The sequence below is a fragment of the Nelumbo nucifera genome, chromosome 1 (assembly GCF_055504915.1).
Source record: "Nelumbo nucifera cultivar China Antique chromosome 1, China Antique-T2T, whole genome shotgun sequence".
NCBI lineage: Eukaryota > Viridiplantae > Streptophyta > Magnoliopsida > Proteales > Nelumbonaceae > Nelumbo > Nelumbo nucifera.
Genome location: NC_142649.1, coordinates 25,049,559 through 25,069,812, shown reverse-complemented (window position 1 = coordinate 25,069,812; position 20,254 = coordinate 25,049,559). Strand labels below are relative to the sequence as shown.

Sequence of the window (20,254 nt, the reverse complement as noted above, 5' to 3'; positions counted from 1 at the left end):
AAGGAAGAAAAAGAAAACGAGAATAAAACTAACATGGTTTGGTTTTGGCCTGACTCGTTTGCTGAACTGGATTTCAGCCTTAATATGATCAACGTTGCAACAGGGGATATCACAGCCCGTTTCGATCTCTTTCTCCGAACGCCGAGAGCTTCCTGACTGAATATAGGCCTAAGCTCGGTCGATGCGGCAGAGGCAGTTTCAGTCTGAATTTGAACTCGGGTGGTTGTCTTCAAGTGAAGGCTTCTGCTTTTGGGAACTTTGTCTGATCAAAACCGAGAGTTTCAGCGGCGACAGTGAGATCATATACGAAAACAGGGGATGGGGTGAAAATGAGCGAAAGGGAGAGGAAGAGAGTGCGTGGGAGAGAGAGATATGGGCCCATTGGGGGGAATGAGCTGTCGCCGAGTTCAAACCCGCCGCTGCAACTCGCTGCAACGGCGGTGACGAAACAAGAAAGAAGGAAACGAAGGGAAAAGAGAGCAATGGGATTGAGAGAGAGAGAGAGAGAGAGAGAGAGAGAGAGGAGAGGAGAGTGAACCACTGAGGAACTGATTCAGGAAGGGACGCCGCCGCTGCTTCGAATGAACAGTAACTTTCCTGGTGTTTTCGAGTGGATTCGCGATAATGGCAATTTCATAATTTTATGGAAGTTTAGGGGTAATTTTGTAATTTTGTGAACTCGGGTTTAAACTGGTACAGGGGTCAAGCCGGGGGGTTCTGGTTTAATGGTGGGGATTTTTGGGTCAAAAAATGGAGGGTTGAGATGGGTCCAACTGCAGAAAGTGGTTTTGCATATGCAAGCTAGTGAAATTGGCCAAAATGGAAGCTTTCCAGATGGATGGGTAAATAGAGAGAGTTTTGGTTGAAATTTCACAGGGTAGGGTCTTTGAACATTCTGGGTTGAGTGGTAGGGTTTAATTGGCGGGCTTGGATCGGTCTAATATTGGTGCGATGAAGGGGTAAACAAAGGCAATTTTGTGTGAAATTTCATAGGATAGGGACTTTGGGCAATTCAAGATGATTGATAAGGTCAGATTGGGCCAACTAGGCCTAATTGGCTTATATGTGTTTGGATTAAGGGAAAATGGGTTGTGGGTGTTTTAAGCTAACAAAAGGGGTAAAAATGGTATCATATCTTGATAAAAGGGTAAATAAAGGAATCTTGAGTTAAAATTTAATGGGCAGGTATTTTGAGAGATCCTAGGTTTTGATAGATGTGTCTGATCTAAGGGTCAAAGGGTAGATATGGGTTAACCAAGGCCATCAGATTGGTATTAAAAATGTTTAACGATGGATTCAAGGGTTTTAGGGCTGAAAAAGTTGAGTTTTTTGATGTTTCGGAGAGGTTGAAAAGGTCTGATTGGGAATTTAGGGTAAACCGAAGGTCCCAATGGTGGACTAAGGAAAAATCGGGTGTTAACAATTGCTACTCTTTGTTGTGAAGTAGGAGACTACGAAACAATAAAGACAAAAAGAAGCACACATGGATTTTTGTGAAGGGCAGGCTTGGAAGAGGGGTGAGACGATGAATAAGGATTAAGGTAAGAGGAAAGTTGAAGAGAAAGAGTTCCCATGCAGCATCGTTTCATCATGTTCATGTCATTTTATTCTTGGCAAAGTGGCTCCTCCTAGGTATCTGAAACCTTCGGAATGAGAGTACATTTTCCATAAAAGAAAGAAAGCAAATAGAAATCAGTAATAAAAGGCAACTCATCATGTGAAACCAATTACTTTGGCTAAGGTGACCCCTCCTAGCTATTAGAAATCTCATGGAAGCAAGGTAAACTTGAAAGCTATCTATTTTATGGAAAAACAACCCCTCATTGGTAAAATCCTTAAGGAATTAGGGAAAATTTGTGAAAACTGCTATTTTTGGGAAAATGACATCTTCTTGATAAAACCTTACAAAATCATAGTACATTTGTGAAAACTACTATTTTTGGAAAAACGACCTCTCCTAGGTAAAAACCTTACAGAATCAGTGTACATTTTCCATAAAGGAAAACATTAAAAGCAAGCAAAACACAACATTGAAAGTAACTTAAAACAAGATATTTAAGTTCATTACAAAGCACAACTTGAAAATCAAATGCAAATATACTTCAGAAAACATTTTAAAAGCCTTTGTAAAATATTTTGAAAACTTAATAGAGATCTTGTGATTGATATAGCATAACTGCTCTTTGGTTAGGAGATAGACATCCTTCCATGCAAGAGTAGCCCACGTTTGAAAACTTTGACCAAACACTCGATAAATATGATGATGGTGCAAAATGTTGTGCTTTCAGATGTGTGACAATATTCATTAAGATTGTAATGTATGATTAATATGATGTCATGAGCTTTTATTTTCCATTGTGCTCCTTAACGGTGATGAGGGAATTTGTGAATTCAATACAATAATAGGATGGTCGAAAGTTGTAATGATTTCGAACATGCTGCCACACGCTTAAAAGGTGGTAAAGGACCTGCTACCAAGTTTTCATGATCATCATTTTCATTTTCATCATTTTTTGAGTCATGCCATGTGTTACAATTAGAAATAAAAACACTAGTGACAATAACATGTGTGTTATGCTGCGATACAATCAATAATCTACTATATGTTGATAAATCAGTGAAAAGTATGGTACAATATTAATTTTTTTGTTATGAGGGACTTTAATGTCGTAAGGGGCTTTGGTGCCACAAGTGACTTTGAAGTCATGATAAACTTTGTAGCCACAAGGGACTTAGTGCCTGAACAGACTTTGTGCAGATACAATTCAAATGAGCAATTAATTATTTCTAATTAAAATAAATGATTTCCATGCTTAAAGACAATAATTTGATATTGATCTTTCTGCCACGAGGGACTTTAACACCTTAAAGGACTTAGATGCCATAAAGGACTTTGTTGCCATGAAGAACTTTAGTATCATAATGGACTTTGTTGCTACGAGGACTTTGATACTGACATAATTCTTTGTTGGAAAGTAGGCCTATGGGGCCCTTGAACACCTCTATAAATTGTTGGAGGTGTGTTTGTAATTGGGGATCTTTAGGAAGCTTAGTATTGCTGGTTATCATTGACATTAATTGTATGAAAAAGGACCAGTGTGTTTGTAATTGGGGATTTTTAGGAAGCTTAGTATTGCTGGTTGTCATTGACATTAATTGTATGAAAAAGGCTCGGTGTGTTCGGTAGAGAGATTTCTAGGCCAACCAATTTTGGTTTCTCAGCTTGAACTCTTGTCAACGTGTGGGTACCCGCTGGGTTGGTATACTGTAAGGTCATAGTAGTGAAATCCCAAAGCATGGGCCCTTCCATGAGCTTTATGGGGGTTGTTTTGATTCTTCCATGAGCTTCTCAAAGTTCAGGGTCTCCCTTTTAGGATTATTCTTCTTCCTCCATTGGTTGTGACATCGGTGTTGGGGATGGTAATACTCATTACAATTATAATAGAGCCCCTTGGCTCTTCTCTCCTAGGCTTCAACTAGTGTCAATTACTTAACCTTCGACATTATGGGTTGAGCAGGTTAAGGGAGTGCTGGTTTAAGTCACATTGTTTTAATCCTACTAGCATGCCTCTTAGCATTCCACTCCTCTAGCACTGCAAATCATATGGCTCTAGAAAAACTCACTGGTACAAACTTTTCATTTCCAACTCTCAACTCAGGTTTTAAGCCAGCCACAAAACAATCGACAAGTTTAGTTCCAAGGTAGGTTTCACAAATGTCGGTTCCACCAAGGCCAGTCAAGGGTCAATTCAGCAGGTTGGTTTGGGTAGGGTAAACCCCTAGACCTTGGAACCAACCTAGGTGGGGTCAGTTCCAAGAATTTGGAACCGGACCCTACCTTGTAAGGATGTAACAGATTTGGTAAGATCGGTTCAAGGTTGACAAGGTCAGTTCCATTTGGTTTTGGATAGAACCTATACATTTGCTTACCCCTACTTACGAGGCATAGGGGATGGCCATCAGTGTCTACAGAAAGCAACAAAAAAAGTGGGGAGAAGAGGATGATGGGTCTCTCAAGAGGCATTTTCTAATGGTCCCTGGGTGGATAGATCTCCATAGGTTTGTAGAGAAGATCAAAAGATTCAGAACTCAGAAGAAGAAAACTAATTCTAGTAGTCGAGAAACATATGGCCTCAATAATATTCACTTGGAGGAAATGATTGAGATTTCCATATTCACATGTGGAAGGGGATATTATTCACTTGGAGGAAGACCATTGGCATAGGGGGCCTTAGGAAAACAATTTTGGCCAAGCAAGTCTACCATCATAAATCATAATGATATCAAACACCATTTTGATTGTTCTGATTGGGCTTTTACATCTCAACAATGCAGGGTGAGAGATGTTAATGAAGTTATCTATCAAAGAGAGTTGATAGGAGAAATTGAAGATAAGAATTAGTTTTTAAGCTTTGCAAAATGGTGGAAGCGATTAGCTCTTGGTGACATGGAAAAGGGAAGATTGGGATATAGTATTGCACTGCATACTATTAGGTCAAATTATTGGCAATTATGGCCCTGCTTGATCTCCTACTTGAGATATTTTTTTATTTTTATGATGTGAATAGCTTTTCTGTTAGTTTTCCCCTTTCTCAGCAATACAATCCATTTACCTACGTTTTGAAAAAAAAAAAAAAAAACTGATTCCTCAACATTGGAGGATATAGGAATAGGGATGGTGGCAAAATGTGGTGGTTTGCCTTGTGCCGTTACTAATAGCATTGATCCCATTTTTTATGGGGGATCTAAAACAGAGGGGATTAGGGATGCTATTTTGAGTTACCATGATTACTTAAGGAAAAGGAATAATGTGGATAGATACTAGCAAAGGGTTGACTACTTGAGTTGGTTGAGAACAAAACAATCACAAAGTGTTGCTTACATGAGGGATCAAAACTTCTTTTGACAACACGTGTGCTAATAAATTTCATAGGTATGCTATCCATTTTGAGAATGGCATAGCCCCATTCCCTTTTATTCTTCAAGAAAGATGTAGAAAGGACTTCAAATTACACAAGTGCCCTAGATTATGAGGGTGCCTACGGAATTTGTGGTGATTCGTGGGAATTGGGAGAGAGAGGAAGAGAGAGGTACGGTTGAGAGAAAAAAGTAACTACTGGCTGCCGCTAGTTTTCTATTTATATTAATTTCATAAAAGAATAAAAAATTACAAGTATGCCCCTTATGCCCCTTATGCCCCTAGCGGCATATCCTAGAATCAGAATAATAAGAAAAAAGAAACAAGTAACTGTAACTATCCAACAGCCTACTAACAACAGCTATAAAGTAACAATTAAGTAAGCCTTACAACACTCCCCCTCAAGTTGGGCTGAAGATGTCTATCATGACCAGCTTGTCACATAACTCATTGTGCCGCGAGCACGGAAGCCCCTTTTGTAAGGACATCAGCAAGTGTTAGACAATGTATGCCCTTAGCTCCAATCAGATTGATGTACATTATGACATTTATTGTAAATGAATAAAGTACATATTTGATTCATGTTATAGTGGTGTGTTTCTGTGTAATACCCTTAAACTGGACACTAATGAGACTCGTGTTAGTTTAGAAGGTTCATAGCCGTTGGATAAGTCTGGGGAGATTTATCCTGCTAAGGCTGACACTGATGTGCCGCCAAGTGTTGGGGTGGCCTGTCTCAGCTGCCAGGGTGAGACCCGACGTACATGCAGTGTAGGTTTACTTGAAACCTTGAACCGGACCAGATTTCCAGTATTGCCCTAGACCTTGGTGATTAATGGGCAAAACTGAAAAGTTACACCTGACCCCTAGACTCGATTATGATACTGCACTAGGTGTCGGATTGGGTTGTCTTTGATATGCTAATCAGTGAGATCCTTAGCGGGGGTCAAACCCTGGGTATGTTCGGACAGTCCGAGAATTCATCTGATTGGGTGATCATAGTGAAAGGATCAGCCCCTTTGTCAGACAAAGGTAATGATCGGGGATGCACTCTCTCTAATGGAAACCAAGACTGTCGGCAACCGAGTTCAATCGTTGAAATTTGTTTTGCAAAATATATTTTATATACGGATATAAATATACATATATTATGGTTTCAAAATGTTTGCAAAAGGTTTTAATTCCCGGGATTCATGTGAGTAGAGAGTGCAGCACTGTTCCTTGCAGCCGAGGGAGAGGTCCTCTCTTGTCGGTCAGTGTTTGATCATTATGGGCTGAGAGGTTAAGTGTAAGACCATTGAGGCTAATACCTGATGGGCTAATCTTGCATTGTCCCACAGTTCCTAGGTTTTTATAAGGCAGCTTGGCCCAGGGACCACTTAGTGTAAGTGTTGGGCCCATTAGGAGTCCATGTGATGGGCTTCAGTGGGTTCACTGTCTTTTCAGTGAATTCGGCCAGGCCTTGTAACAGAGGTTGGGTTGAACCCATGTGGCTAATGTGTAGATCAATGTTTGGGTTCTACGCCATACAAAGAAGCCCAACTGGGCAGCAGGTTGGAAGTAGTTTGAGCACTTAGACTTATTGGGCCTAAAGCCCTTTTTCGAACTAGCCTAGTTTGACTAGTTAAATAAAGGGGGCGGATCTGGGATTAAATCAGCAGATAGGATAGGGTCTTACCCTATCCACTCAGAGAGTCCAGATCTGAATTCAGGTCTAGAAACCTCCTAATGAGATTAGGAGAGAGCTGATCTAATCTGTAGATAAGATAAGAGCTTATCCTTATCTCTTAAAGAGAACTTATCCAAATACAGATTTGGATTAGGAAACTCCTAATGAGATTAGGAGCTCTCTTTAAGGCTATAAAAGGAGAAAGGGGGCGAACCATTCAGATCATCCTCAACATCACAAGCTTCTTAGAGATCAGATCTCAGAGCACCCTGACTGTGCCATCTTCTCCCTGTGTTTCCTCCAGTTGCCGCCATACTGCCAGTTCGATCTCCTTCCTTTGTAGGAGCAATCAAGAGGTGTCTTGATATCAGTCTTTGGAGAAAGGCTGATTAGAAGTCATGCTCACTGCCTCCAAGTTCTTGCTAAAGAATTCGGTTCGTTGGATGGACCCTGCTGATTCTGCTCCACCATTCACTATGTCATCTTCAATGGGAGCAGTCTTTGGAGTCTTTCTTTGGGTGTGAACACCTTCATTGGGAGATATTGCATCTTCGTATCAGGTATATCCCTCTCCTACAGTTTTGGTTCAGATCTGGTTTGATTCTTGGTTCAAGACTGATCCTTGAAAAATGTAGTTTTTCTAAAACAGGGAATGTGATTCCCAGATGGGAGAGGAAATTTTTGAAATTTTGCCCTACCTTCCTACAGGGTTCGACCACCCATATGATGGATATCTCATCCCTTCATTGGTATCAGAGCCATGGTTCAAATCTTGAACCAAATTAAATCAGATCTGAACCTGCGCAAATGAGCAGAAGGCGTTCTACCCGATTTGTACAGATTATGGTTTTTCTGGGAAATCGGTTTCCAGTTAAAGGGTGAATGATCTGAAATTAATTTTTATAAATCTGGATTATATTTAGAACTATTCTTTATTATTTTCTTGATTTTTCGGCTTTTCGTACAAATGGAGATCGAAATCTTGATTGGCGCAGTGAACCTGCGATTTAAAGTTTTTGTTTTTACATTCTGTAAATAATTTTTTTTTTTTATTTTCTAGACTGAATGTACAGGATTCAATCAGATGTAATATTAATAGAAATTAGGTTTTCTATTTATTTTATTTTCTTGATCAAAGATGGCAACGCAGAAGGAGATTTCGTAGATATCAAGATCGCTATCTGCGATTTGCAGTTTGTGAAACTACAAACTGGGTTCTGACGTTTGTTTTGCAGGATGGAGGTGTGCGAATAGCCCTATGACTGATTCTTGCTTGTTCTTTAATCAGTAAATTAATTTCAGATCGTTTCTTGAATTAAATCTTTAATTAAAAATCAAACCCTAGACCCATTCGAACCAGGTTAGTCCAAACTGGTTGGACCGAACCTGTGGTTCGATGGAGGCTGATTGTTAGCCCTAATTTTCCACTTTTGGGTCAAGGGGTTGATGGTTAATTAAGAGACTTAATTCAGCTCACACCTGTAAGGCCCAGTTTTGAAGAAGTTAAAACTGCTAAAGCCCTAATTGCAGGAAAGCTATATGGGCCAAACTGCTAACTGCTATTCAGCCCATGTACCTAGATAACATTAATCAGTAATATTATGGATTAAAATGGGCTTTACAGATATTAATTGATTGGATCAATTCTATCCCTACATGTGATGTATGGATGTTTGATGTGCTACATTCATGGGCCATAAGTATTTGGTCCATGCAGATACGATAGTGGCTCTTGCCCACACCATGGCTGAATGCACATCATTGCCATGGTGTCCCTAAAGATCCTTGGATGATCTCCCTCAGTGGTGGGCCCCACACCCCTGAAAAGGATACGTGCGGAACCCTAGCCATTTAGGGCCCACAAAAAATCTGGCTTTATGAAAGTCAGTGGGAACCACTTTGGTTTGACCTAAATTAAACTAGGGTGTAACTTTTGTTCCCTCCTGAAATATGAGTGCATGTGATAGGGAGATTCATATGATGAACTCTCTAAAGGCCTTCCATCATTAGCATGAAGATGGGTCCTTCAGTAATGAGGAAACGCACTAGAAAATGGTCTATCCATTTGCTGCTGGATCTGTTGGAGTGTTTCATAAGATGATAGGGGCGTCATAGACCGATGTGGGAGGGCTTCATTAGAAAATGGGAACTCTCTCACGGTACCTTGGCGTTCACGAATATGATGGGTGAGCACTCACTGGACAAAAAGGTTTAACCTAAAATGGCTTTGAACCTTGTCTGATAGAGGCCAAGGGAAAGCTCATATGATGAGTGGATATGATCATTCACAGAAAGGTGGTGGGGTTTTGCAGCTGAAACAGTTGGCTCCATGCACCCTATGTGGTTTCCCACATTTCTAGAGACAATTCGCAGTCTTCGTTACTGAGATAGGCGGGAAATCTCAGAAATGAATAAATAGGAATGGAACATAGATTAAAAGCCATATCTATGTGGATAACATGAATCAAATTACGTTGTGGACTGATGTTTGCTCTTTTATCAGAAAATGGCAAACGAACAATTTGCAAAGCTTCTTGACGACAACAAGCTTAAGGGCCCAAACTATGCTGACTGGTACCGTAACCTTATGCTGGTCTTGACCTCTGAAAAATTGGATAAGGTGGCCAAGAATCCTACCCTGGAACGTCCGGGAGATAGGGCTTTTGAGGCACGGAGAAGGGACTATCATGAATGGGAAGAGAAAAACTCCCTCGCCCGGTGTTACATCATTGCCTCCCTGGACAATCCGATACAAAGGCAGTTCAATCAGATCGAACTAGCCAAGGACATATTAGACAGTCTAAAGACAATGTACGAAAAGCAGAATCGTTCTACTCGACAGAAGGTCTTGAAGCAGTTCATGACCATTGTCTTCGGATGATGGGTTACATCAATGAGCTTGAGGCTCTTGGATCCGGGCTGGATCACACGACCCAGATAGACGCCATTCTCAACTCTTTGCCTCCATCCTTCAATCCGTTCATAATGAACTACAATATGAATAAGCTGAATGTCAGCGTTCAGGAACTCAGCAATATAGCAGAGGGCCGAAGAACTGATTAAAAAGGATGAGCCCCTAGCCATGCTTGTTGAAGCTGGCAAAAAGGGAAAGAAGAGGAGGGCAAAGAGAAAGCCCCAGAAGAAGGCCACCAAACCCAAGAATTAGAGGAAAGACAAGGCATCGGATGCCTGTCATTTCTACCATCAGGCCGGCCACTGGAAGAGGAACTGTCCTCAATACCTGGAATCCAAGAAATGTAATTTCGAATAGACAATGTCTGGATGGGTCATGGACAGATAAATCAGCTTTCCCACTAACTTTTGGAACTGCTTCATATCTTTCAGAGGTTCACCAACATAGTCGGTCACCTAGCTTGTGGTCCACATCCATAGGAGTATCTGTCGGCCTTGCACCTAATTTACCTGTATCCCGTAATAGATCAAGGGTGTATTTCCTTTGAGAGACAAATATACCATTTTCTAAGCGGGCAACTTCAATCCCAAGGAAATACTTCAGGAGTCCTAGATCTTTCACTTCAAATTTAGATGCAAGGAATTGTTTCAAGTTCTGTATCTTTGAGCTCTAACTTCCTGTAATGATGATATCGTCTACATACACTATCAATACAGCAACCTATTCCTGACATCTCTTCACAAAGAGTGTATGATCAGACTGACATTGTTTGAATCCCATATCTTGAACTGCCATGTGAAACTTACTGAACCAGGCTCTAGAAGACTAGTTTAAGCCATAGAGAGACTTTCGTAGCTTGCACACCTTATTTCCACTCCCCTTGGCACAGAATCCAAGAGGTTGAACCATGTATACCTCTTCTTCTAAGTCACCATTCAGGAAAGCATTATTTATGTCCAGTTGATGCAATTCCCAATCAAGATTAGCAGATAAGGATAGGAGAACCCTAATTGAGTTCATCTTAGCCATCGGGGCAAAAGTCTCACCATAGTCAACCCAATATACTTGTGTGTACCCTTTGGCCACTAGTCTTGCTTTGTACCTTTCAACTGTTCCATCTGCCTTGTGCTTAACTGTGAACACCCATTTGCACCCTACGGGGTCTTTCCCCTTTGGAAGATCCACCAATTCCCAAGTCTGATTTTTGTGGAGGGCATTAATCTCCTCCTTCATGGCATCTACCCATTCAGGGCATTTTAAGGTTTCTGCAACATTTTTTGGAACAGGGATGCAATCAACTGTCGATAGGAAGGCTCGGTACGAGGGGGAAATGTGGTCATAGGAGACAAAGTGGGTAATGGGGTGTTTGGTAATGCAGGACCTGACTCCCTTTTGTTGGGCAATAGGAATGTCAAGGTCATCCATAGTAGGAGTAGGGTTAGGGGGTGGACTTACCTCCTAGGAGTCTGATGATGTCAGTTGCTCAGTGTTTGGCTGCTCCACATCTCTATCACACCGCTGATCTCTCTGACGTGTACGTTGGAAGACACGGAAGGGAGTAAGGTCCGAAATAGAAGGAAGAAATACCTGAACCTACTTCTCCTCTTCCACACTACGACTTTCCCCCTGAGGAGAAGGAGGGAAGAATGGCTCGAACTCAAAGGACACATCCATAGACACAAAAAATTTACGACTAACTGGGTCAAAGCACTGATACCCTTTTTGAAAGGAGGGGTGCCCCAGAAAGACACAAGGAATGGACCGAGGGTCTAACTTACCTCGAGATGGAGACAAATCATGGACAAAAACCCGACAACCAAAGACTCTCATGGGAATAGAAAATAAAGGAGACTGAGGGTACAATAACTGATGAGGGGCCATGTAGTTCAGTACTTTGGAGGGCATGCGGTTGATGACATACACAGCTACAAGTATAGCGTCCACCCAAAACCTTTTTGGGACATTCATGTGTAACATCATCCCACGGGCTACCTCAAGAAGGTGTTTGTTTTTTCTTTCTGCAACACCATTTTGTTGTGGTGTTCTGGCGCATGAGCTCCTATGAATAGATCCATGGGAGGCGAATAACTCATTGAGCTCCCCAAGGAAGTATTCCTTCACATTATCAGATTGGAAGATCTGTATTTCAACATGAAACTCCGTAAACACCATCCTCTAGAAGTCTTTCACTATCTTTGGAACTTCGTCTCTGCTATGCATAGGAATTATCCATGTATAGTGAGAGTAATCATCGATCAATGTAATAAAGTACTTATATCCGCCCTCAAAGATTACATTGGTAGGCCCCCATACATCAGAATACACAACATGAAAAGGAACATTTGATCTTTTATTACTTGAGTGAAAAGTTGTTCTACATTGTTTGCTCAACTAACACGTTTGACACATGAACTTTGACACTGAACATGACTTAAATAAATCTGAAAACAAAGATTTTATTATTTCGAAATAAACATGACCTAAACGACTATGCCATAAGAAAATTTAACTCTTATTTGACTAACTATGCGACTCTGAGGATGACACCGAAAGACCAGCTTTGTTGTTGAGAATGTAAAGACCATCCACTAGGCTTCCTCTACTAATCATCATCCCAAAAGTTAGATCCTAAAAAACACATGAGTCAGCAAGAAATGTCACACTACAATTCAAGGAGCTTGTAATGCTACTAATTGAAAGCAAGTTTATGGGAAGCTGAGGGACATGCAATACACAATTCAGGTTAAGGCCATGGGGAAGGGATATTGATCCTTGGCCTGCAATGGAAGAAAAAGAGCCATCTGCAAGTTTCACTCAATCCCTTCCTGACAAAAGGCTACAAGACTGGAATAAGTTAGGCTTACTAGTCATGTGGTTGGAGGCCGCTGAGTCAATGATCTAAGGGGAATCTGTGGGAGTGACATGGAATGCAGAAGCCATATTACCTGAAGTAGATGCAAAAGAAGTAGAGGGAGTACTAGTGACTGAGTTGTCCATTTGCCGCAAGGCCCTACCATAAGATTCCAGGTGCTCTCTGAAGGAATTCATTATATCCTACTTGGGGTCAAACTTATTAGAGTGGTCCCGGGTATTACCGGCAACTTGAGTATCTTGGGTTGCCACATGTGTTGTGCTCATTTTCTTCAAATGACCTTTACCCTGTTCTTGATTCTTTGCTGCCCACTTGGGTTTCCCGTGGATGTCCCAACAAGTGTCACGTGTATGTCGTGAATGCCTACTGTGGGTACAGAATAGCTTATATTTATCATCCGCCTTCTTAGAGTCACTTTTCTTTCCCTTGGAGTTATTATTCATTGCAACCAAGGCAACTTATTGCTCCCCCTCAACTATAACCATCACATTCCGCCTGCTTTCCTCAGATTGGACAAGGGAGTATACCTCGTGAACCGTAGGCAACTCTTTGCTTCCTAGGATCTGCACCCTCAACGGTTCATATGCAGGGTTCAGTCCCAACAAGAAAGCAAACACCCATTGCTGAGAGACCAGCTTCCTGTAGGCCTTAACATCATCATCGTGCTTCCACTCTATGGCCTGATAATGGTCCAATTCCTTCCATATGGAGGTAAGGGCTAAATAGTATGAAGACAAGCTACGATTTCCCTGTTTACATGTTGAGGATTCAGCTTGCAGTTGGTAAACCATGGCATAATGCCTTTGCTCAGAATAGGTAGTTCTGGCCTATTCCCAGATCTCATTGGCGGTGTCTGCCCACATAAAATTATTTTTCACATTAGGTTCCATGGCCGCGAGGAGCCAAGACATCACCATACTGTTTTCTTGGTCCCACCTATCATGTTCAGCCATCTCACCCTTGGGTTCTTTCACCCTTCCATTGATGTAACCAGCTTTACCCCTTGCCGTTACATAGAGTTTTACACTCTTAGCCCACTCCAAGTAGTTCAGACCGTTTAAAGGGGTAATTGGCATGGGAAAAACCATGTTTTCACCTCCCATACTCGCTGTGCTGCGGGTTGGTGTAGCCCCTGATGAAGTTAATTCATGACTTGCCATCAAATACTACTGAAAACCAATCCAAATACCACCCAACAAAACAACTGTCACAATCAGAATGTGAGCAACTCAGGGTTTACTCCTAGAATGTGAGCAAAATAACATTAAATACTGTTGAGAACAAAGGGAATACTACTGAGAACAAGGGGTTCAGTCAACACAACGTCCAAACAGAACAATAAACTAGTCCGGTAATCGGTTCAGCACCACTAATACAGACATTACAATCAGTCTGATTGTAGTTCACACACTAACCATCCAATGTCCAAACAAATAACTATATAATCAAGGCATGAGCCCTACGCACCATCGGCCAAAAAAGGTTGAGACAAACTGAAACAAAAAAACACACCTGTTCAGCACGTGTACGGAGGTGCTAATCTGAACTTGACTTCATAGCATCGAACAGAGGAGTCTGCACCAGCATCACCCTTCTCCGACTAGGGTTTTCTTGCTATTACGACTAAGAAAAAGAAATCACAAAAGCTGCCACCAGAAACTGCTAGGGTTTCTAAAAAAAAAACTGCTACCAGAAATTGCTAGGGTTTCTATAGAAACAACCGTCAGAAACCTACTAGGGTTTCTGCAAAAACAGCCACGTCCAAACACATTTTAAGAATAGGGCAAGAGGGATCATAGGTCTTTTTCAACCCAAAAAACCTGCTCTGATACCATGTAGTGATTCGTGGGGATTGGGAAAGAGAGAGAGAGAGAGAGAGAGAGAGGAAGAGAGAGGTACGGTTGAGAGGAAAAAAGTAACTACTAGCTGCCGCTAGTTTTCTATTTATATTAACTTCATAAAAGAATTAGAAATTATAAGTATGCCCCTGGCAGCATATCCTAGAATCAGAATAATAAGAAAAAAGAAGAAGAAAAAAGAAACAAGTAACTATAACTGTCCAACAGCCTACTAACAGCAGCTATAAAGTAACAATTAAGTAAGCATTACAACAGAATTAAAAGATAACCATTTAATCCACTATTCAGCCAACTTTTTGGGTCAACAACCGGATCGGTTTTTAAAACATTCTAGATTAAAACAGTGGAAGTTACCGCTTTGGCTACATATATGTATATATTACCACTTGATAGAGACAACAATGAAAAAACAATGAATACTTTTTGCATTGACTATAATATCTAATTGATAGAAACTTTCTTATTGGGAACAACTTAAATAAGAGTACATAAGTTGTTGAGCTTTTTCATGGCTCCTCTTTCTTGCTTAGTAGATTATAGAAAACCTTGGGCTTTCTGTAACTTTGAATGCTCAAAACCTAAACCAACACAGCATTAGATTAATCATTGGATAAATGCATAGCCATAGTAGATTAATGAACCACAAAAGAATAGATAGTTAAGGTAAGACAAGTTTATGCAGTGGATCCTATCGATATGCATATTATTATTTTTATTATGTGAATTTGTCAATAACAACTCACTAAGTTAACATGAAACACCAGGTGGAAAGTAGAAAATATTAAATCAAACAATCTTTAATTCCTACATGGTGAGAAATGTATGACATGGAAAGTAAATTTTGACAAAATAAAACTTGACTACATCTATACTGATGAAAAAATGCTAGACAAAAGTGGCAGTGCACTATTGCTATGGCCAAAGTGGATAGAGCAATAGAACCAGTAACAACAAGGGTTGACATCACCTAAGGTCGGTGGGTACAAAAGAAGGGAGTTTTGCAGCATCATAAAAGCAAATGTTGATGCTAACAATGTAATAGAACCATCTCATGTATCATCAATTGCCATTGTGTTTATAATTACATTATTATCAATTCAATTATGAACCCGTAGAACTTGTTCTGGCCACATACCTGCACTGCAAAGGCTATGTGGAGTAAGGTTGATTCCGACCATGGTCTCCCAATGAATTGAAGGCCAATAGGCATCCCTGATTTATCATATCCAACCTATCATAAGAAATTTAAATAATTGTGTTAAAATGGACTTTTATCACAAATCATAACCAATTAGAAGTTATAAAAGATAAAATAATTATAGCACACTACCGGAACAGTCACGGCAGGCAATCCAAGAAAATTTCCTGCTATTTGGTACCGAACAAGTGCAGCTGAGATAATGGCTGATAAGTCAAACTTCTATAGTAAAATTATACATAAGCTAATTACAATTTAGAGAGTATTATCATTAAAGGAATCAAACTTTGTATTGTCTTTAATTAATAGGACTAAGAAAAAAGGAGTAGAAATATTTCTTAGATACTACTTACCTCCATTTATGTAATCAAAATCACCATATTTCAAAGCATCTTCCATTATTGGATATGCAGTAACACTATTACAAAAATGAAAATAGAGGTTTATAAGCAAGGAGTATATAATTTGAGAGGATGTAGTGAAGAAGTGACATTTTCCATTGTTGGCTTATTTCACATTACAAAGAATCAAGACATAAAGGTGTAGCCATATACTAGTTAGCCTATATCATCCACCTAAAATCTTACATTTAGCTATTGGAAAAGCCTAGAGAACCCAATAAACTTGAAAAATTTTTCTTGAACATAAAAGGACATCATTTTGATGGCTCCCCTGCTTTGCCCTACTGGATAAAATTTGAGCTTTTTAGTATGGGAGACCAACAATGGAGAGAACTCACACAGGTTTATCTGTTCAATTGTGTGAAAAAGTCTATATACAATAGACTAGATAAAGAATTTTCAAGACAAATTCATGATCTAATAGAAATAATAAAAATTAATTACCCAGTAGTTGGTATAACAATGAAATCTGCCCTTTCAAGAATGTGCTTATAGAAATGCATCTGGCGGTTCCTGTCAAATATTATTAGAGAATGGCATTACATTGGAAATGTTTAAAGAACCACATGAATCATGTACATAAAACTATGTCAATGAAGGATGCATTACAAACATCTCAATTATAGAAAGAGAAATTAATAAAAGATATAGAGTTTCATATGTTGCTACAGTAACCTGGATATGGGTATGGTGTAAAATCTAGGTTTGGTATATTTTTATTCAGATTTGATGAAACCTCCTTGACTATTCTGTGTCCACTAGGAATTGGGGGATTTTAATTTGGATAAAGATAGACCTGCATCTTGGATTCATAGTGATCCTATTGTAGTAGTTGAATCTATGAAGATAGTAATAATGTCGGTTTTCTTTACAGGAGCTATCTCAAAGAGTTCCCCCTCAATTTTGTTTGAGGGGAAATCTCTCTCTCTCTCTCTCATACACACACAGAGATTAAAATTTAGTGAGTAAAATAATGGTTTGGTAAGTAAACTTTTCCCAATTTCGAAGTAAAGTTTTACTTCCTAAAGATACAATGACTTGTCTGACCAACTACAACAATATATAAACCAAATATGTAAAAACTTTGCCATGGTTTGTTTTACTATAGTCAGAAGGTGTGTCACCTATTTAATAATATCATACTTGTACTAAGGAACTTACCAAACCAAGCAATACATAGCTCCACTAGGAAAATGGTATAGGAAAAACCTAGTAGATAAACGTGCATCTAAATCCATAGTGCACTTAATTTACCAAATTTATAACTTCTATGCAACCTACACCAAATATAAGTTACAAGCACGTTATTGAATATGATACCTCCAATATCGATGATTTGATAAATACATATTCATTAGTTTCCAATACTAAACATGTGGTTATTGGAATTCCATGTGAAATATTTCCATGATTTTAAAGTGGGGAGTAATATATAAACATATCATTTTTGATAAATGGGGATTAATCATTATTCAAAAAGTATATGCGTTAAAGACAAAAATACCTCCCTATTTGTCATAAACAATAGTGTTTTCTTTGTCTTTTCACTAGGGGTGAACCCATTTAACAAAAATGGGATATAACCAACTAAATTCAACTTTAAAATAAGTAATACAATAAGAGTTTATAGGATACCTAATTCTCTGGGCATTCAAATATTCTCTGCTGTTGAAAGCACCATATATACGAAGTGCTACCCTTGCATCACACCCCAATTCCGCGACATCCCTAGTTTAATTAAGATTTGTAATATCAACATCCAAACATCTCATGTTTATTAAACAAAATGACAATAGGAGGGTCTGGCTTTTGGAGATAAGCGTACATCTTCTCTAGATGAGGTCTAATTGAAGCGTTACACTCAGAGCCGATTGTTAGATAATGTGCAAGGCGCATCACTTCTATCTCTGGTAAAGTGACATCTACAGTCTTATAAATAAGAAATGCTTGGAAAAATTAGAAAGATTTTTATCATTATAAATAATATTAGGATGTAAACTACCTATTTTTGTTACCTTCCAATAATTTTAAAAAATGACTTCATAATAATACCCTGTATTGCTTAAGGTAAATAAAAATGATACAACACACAACAGAAAGATAAGAAAAGTATTATGAGAAAGTCAAATGTTAAAGGTAAGAACTGAATCAACAAGAACTTAAATACCTCCCATCCATAATGTTTGCAAATAAGGTCCAACATTTGGTTACAACAGCTTCTAATGTCATCACTACAGTCATTAAACCACTACTTGACACGAAAAAAGAAATTACAAATTATTAATCCCATTATATGATCAAATGATCAGATAAGCTATAAAATGTATTTAAACAACATTCTAATAGGTAGATATTAGTGTAGATTTTGAGGATTTAAGGGATATGGATTGAAGACTATAGTAAAATCACAAACCTCTTTGTACTTTGCGATTTTAAATCTGGACATGGATTTTTCTGATTTCAGTAGCGGTAAATTTATTTTTGGCTGTATATGTTGCAAAAAAAAAAAGGAATAAGAATTAGTATATACAATGAAAAAATTTTAAGAAGACTTTATAGACATTACATCTTGTTCAATAGGAAAGAAACTATTACCTTTTGTTAGGATGTGAATGTTTAAATTTGCAAATGTGCATATTTGTATGGGCAGTCAAGAAACAATGTCCAAAAAATAGTGTGGACAAGATGTGTATGCTAAGATGGATGAATGGGCCTTAGTTTCTTTATTTTCTTTAAGTTATATTTATGACTTGTGTTAGTAGATAGTGGGCTTGTTTTCTCTTTTTTTATTGTTATCTTTAATGTCGGTTGCCCTATCAAGGGCACTCATGTAATTGTCTCCATTTTTACAACTAGAGAATAAAAAAGATGACAGGGGACTGAAGAGGGGTTCAAACTCTCTTTTCTTTCTTCCCTTTCTTCCACCTTTCTCTATTACTTTTCTCTCTTCCATCTTCTCCAATCTTTTTCTTTTCTTTATTTCAGATTATTGTAGCTGGGATCTACAACTTGGTATCAGAGGAACAGTCCTACAATCTCTTCTATTCTTCCTTATCCCATACACTAGTTTTATGGAGAGTTGATTAGTAATTGATTAGCAAGTATTTAGCTTAGCTAGAGGAGATTTTTGGAGAAATTGTAGTGTTGGTTTAGGGTCCAAGGTAGGGTTTTAGAGAATTTCTTAAAAACCCTAGCTATCTAGAGAGCCTTTTGATTACAGGGTATAGAGGGAGTTTGGAAATGGCACTTGAGGATAGAATAAAAGCATTATAACCATCTTTGAGAGGCTAGACTTTCTCCCTTTCCCCCATTTTGTCGGGTGCGGTGAAAACCCTAATTTGGCCATTTAAAGAGCAATTTGGACTTAGGACAGTAAGTCTTGCCTCGTAACACCCTATTTGATTTTCGTTTGTCTCTATTTGGCCAATGGAGCAAACTAGAGGTCAGATGAAACTCTCCATCGATTCCAAGTTTGGTCTAGGACAATATGTAGAGACTGTTAGGGGTAGTAACCCTAGTAAAGTTGGATGGAACCAATTTTTTAGCTTGGTCTCAGTCTATAAAGATTCATGTATGCAGTAGAGCGAAATGGAGGCACATCATTGGGACTAAGAAGAAACCTGCGGAGGATGGTCCTACTTATGAGAGGTGGATGCAGGAGAACTAAATTGTGGTAGGCTTATTAGTGAATTCCATGCAACCTCATATCAGTTAGCATTACCTATGGATGGACACTACGAAAGAGGTGTGGAATTGTGTAGTATGTGAGTATTGCATCTCATTGGCAATGCTAACTGAATGTTGCTTGCATCTCTTTGGTTGTTTATTACCCTATGCTAAAATCTCAAGTTAGTGGGGGAAACAACTTGTAGCTGTCAAAGCAGAGTATTGTGAAGTATGGATGATTCATCAACCATTTAGAGTCTATTATTGCAATTAGTACATCTTTAGGAAACATCTCCTTATCTACATATCCATTCAGGTATTTGTGTTACTTTGAATCATGCTTCTATCTTAGGTTAATTGTAAGATCCTTTGAATAATTGATTCTAGTGCTTTTGACTATATAACTAGTGTGTCCCATTTATTTTCTACTTACCAGCTTTTGTTTGTCCAAGATAAGACCTTCCTTGTTGAAAAATCCTTGAACTGTAGTGTGACATTTTTTCATTTTTACTATGTTTTTTAGGACACAAAATGTCAAAAGGTGATTGGGAGTGGCTATGAGACAAAAGGGATATACCTGTTGGACATGCTTGGACAAAGTCAAGTATCACCTATGAGAGCAATTTTTGGTTCAAATGTGTTAGAGTTAGTTAGTTGTATTATCTTATGTCATTATTGTTTGGGTTATATTTCTTTTTCTTCATTGAGTCTTTTATTTTCAACTTTGTTTATAGAAACTAGAGTGTCAAGTTTACAT

At 38.8% G+C, this 20,254-nt stretch overlaps 1 protein-coding gene across 7 annotated transcripts in view; it reads right to left on the bottom strand.

The window, feature by feature from the left end:
- Positions 1-20,254, bottom strand: part of LOC104587816 (fatty acid amide hydrolase-like) — a 47,315-nt gene that overhangs the window by 418 nt on the left and 26,643 nt on the right. For 2 of the 7 annotated variants that reach the window (XR_016081130.1, XR_016081131.1), the window contains exons 12-20: positions 18,245-18,316; positions 17,999-18,079; positions 17,657-17,760; positions 17,467-17,559; positions 16,276-16,344; positions 15,784-15,848; positions 15,563-15,624; positions 15,368-15,463; positions 34-1,636 (exon numbers count right to left, since the gene is read on the bottom strand). Coding sequence is in view for 4 of the 7 variants with exons in the window: in XM_010245545.3 (XP_010243847.1) it covers positions 14,739-14,810; positions 15,368-15,463; positions 15,563-15,624; positions 15,784-15,848; positions 16,276-16,344; positions 17,467-17,559; positions 17,657-17,760; positions 17,999-18,079; positions 18,245-18,316 (714 nt within the window). In the remaining 3 variants the exon portion in view is untranslated. Of the gene's footprint in view, positions 1-33; positions 1,644-14,545; positions 14,811-15,367; positions 15,464-15,562; positions 15,625-15,783; positions 15,849-16,275; positions 16,345-17,466; positions 17,560-17,656; positions 17,761-17,998; positions 18,080-18,244; positions 18,317-20,254 lie in introns of those variants that run through there. The other 5 variants (XM_010245545.3, XM_010245546.3, XR_016081132.1 and 2 more) reach the window with 4 other exon arrangements.